This window comes from Otolemur garnettii, unplaced genomic scaffold (genome assembly GCF_000181295.1).
Source record: "Otolemur garnettii isolate 467f Iridium unplaced genomic scaffold, OtoGar3 scaffold00044, whole genome shotgun sequence".
NCBI lineage: Eukaryota > Metazoa > Chordata > Mammalia > Primates > Galagidae > Otolemur > Otolemur garnettii.
In genome coordinates, this window is record NW_003852439.1 from 10,650,358 (window position 1) to 10,652,523 (window position 2,166).

At 43.9% G+C, this 2,166-nt stretch overlaps 1 protein-coding gene across 1 annotated transcript in view; it reads right to left on the reverse strand.

Moving 5' to 3' along the window:
- Positions 1-2,166, reverse strand: part of SRL (sarcalumenin) — a 43,696-nt gene that overhangs the window by 1,846 nt on the left and 39,684 nt on the right. Inside the window, exon 6 of the mRNA XM_023513866.1 lies at positions 1,702-1,935. Coding sequence (XP_023369634.1) covers positions 1,702-1,935 — 234 coding nt within the window. The remainder of the gene's footprint in view (positions 1-1,701; positions 1,936-2,166) is intronic.

A 2,166-nucleotide genomic window follows, 5' to 3' on the forward strand; every position in this document is an offset into this window, starting at 1 on the left:
AGCACTCTACCCAGGGCAACAGCTTGAGGCTCTGTCTCAAAAAAAAAAAAAAGCCCTGGACTAGAATTTGAGTTTTGCCACTGGCAAGTTGAACATTAAATTCTTCTAAGCGCTAGCTTTTTAGCTACAAAATGATAAGGAAGAACAATAACACCTAAGCTGATACAGAGATTACTATGTTGCTGTTAATATAGAAAGCAACTAACTAAAACTTCCAGTCACGTAGTAAGTGGCCAATATATTTTAATTTCTTTACTTCATGTTTCCTCAGTTTTCTTATTTGCAAAATGAGATGACCTGGAATACCTGTCTTGAAAACAATGAAATCTTTTTTTTTTTGAGATAGTCTCACTCTGCCACCCTGGGTAGAGTAACATGGCATCATCATAGCTCACAGCAAACTCAAACTCCTGGGCTCAATGAATCCTCCTGCCTTATTCTCCTGAGTAGCTGGGACTGCAGGCACCCACTATGATGCCTGGCTAGTTTTTCTAGTTTTTGGTAGAGATGGGGGTCTCGCTCTTGCTCAGGCTTGTCTCGAACTCCTGAGGTCAAGCAATCCACCTACCTCAGCCTCCGGGCTAGGATTACAGGCATGAGCCACCATACCTGGCCCCTGAAATCTTTTTCTACGATGATCAATCATTAACGAATAAAATTATCCTGGGCAGGTGTGGTAACTCACCCCTGTAATTCTAACACTCTGGGAGGCCGAAGCAGGTGGATTCCTTGAACTCAGGAGTTTGAGACCAGCCTGAGCAAGAGGGAGATCCAATCTCTACTAAAAATAGAAAAACTAGCCAGGCATCATGGCAGGCACTTGTAGTACCAGCTACTTGAGAGGCTGAGGCAAGAGGATTGCTTGTGCCCAAGAGTTCGAGGTTGCTATGAAATACAACACTATGGCACTCTACCCAGGGTGACAAAATGAGACTCTGTCTCAAAAATAATAATTATCCAATGCATAATGGAGTATAATAAGGTTAATTTACTATTATAAGTATTAGTGATAATATTACTACTAATAAAACAGAGTCTAGTTACAACCATAAACCGATATCTACCATCTGGTCACATATTCCTACGACTGCTCCGTTTAGGATGCATATCTACAGACTGCCTTGCGTTATGGCAGTGCTTGGTTGTCTGTCATGGCTTTGTGCCTGCCAGGCCCAAAGTGGCATTCCCATGGCACCTGAAGGCAAGTAGGGTTTTTGGAAAGCCTGATCAAGGCTTGTGGAAGCAGGTCTGCTAAAGTGGAAATGGGGAATAGAAAGAGTTGAAGGTCAGGTTCAATCCAGAACAAGCCTAGGAGCCCCAGACTTAATTTAACCAGAAAGTCAGATATACCTGGATGGAATTCAGTTAGTCCAGGGCCCTGGCCAAGCAGGATAGGCTAGGCTTCCCCAAAACAGCTTAGCCCCAGCTTAGACCTCTAGGAGATACTTTCAGAAAAGACTAGTCCTTCCCTTGAGAAAATACTAGCCATCCCCAAACCAAATCAGTGCTTAAGAAGATAGGAGGATAAGGTACTCCAAAGCCCAAGTGACACCACAGTGACAAGAAGGCAGCAGAATTAAAGAATGCCTCTCCCAGTCTTGGATGACACTGGCCACATTTCCTCTCCCTTCCCTGCCTACCACTGTCAAAACAGTTTTCTAAGATGGAGCTCATGCTATTCAGAAATGAGGGCTAAATTACCTCTTTCTTGCTGCTTGCGGTTCTCAATGATGCCTGGTGTATCCACAAAAGTGACCCGCTCCAGAAGTTTGTGGGGAACCTCGATGCCAATCAGCTTCTCCAGGAAATTCTGGCCAAACTTCTCAAGGGGTGAGAAGGAGCGGGCACTGTCAGCAGCCATGACAATCCCCTCGATGGTTTTCAGCTTGGGCCCATGCATGAGGACCGTGAACTCAGAGGTGGTAGGCTCAGCACCTGCACACACAAGGTGGAGCAGTAGGGATACAATGATCTCTGGGAAACAGACCTATCGCAAAATATGCAGATAAGCGCAAGTCTTAGGGAGAGTCTTTCCATAGAATAGGATATGTTTGCAAAGCTAGTGGTTTCTCTTTTGTTTTAAATTGTGGTAAAATATACATAATAGAAAACTTTTATTTTAATCTTTTTTTAAAAGAGACAGAGTCTCACTTTATTGCCCTGGGT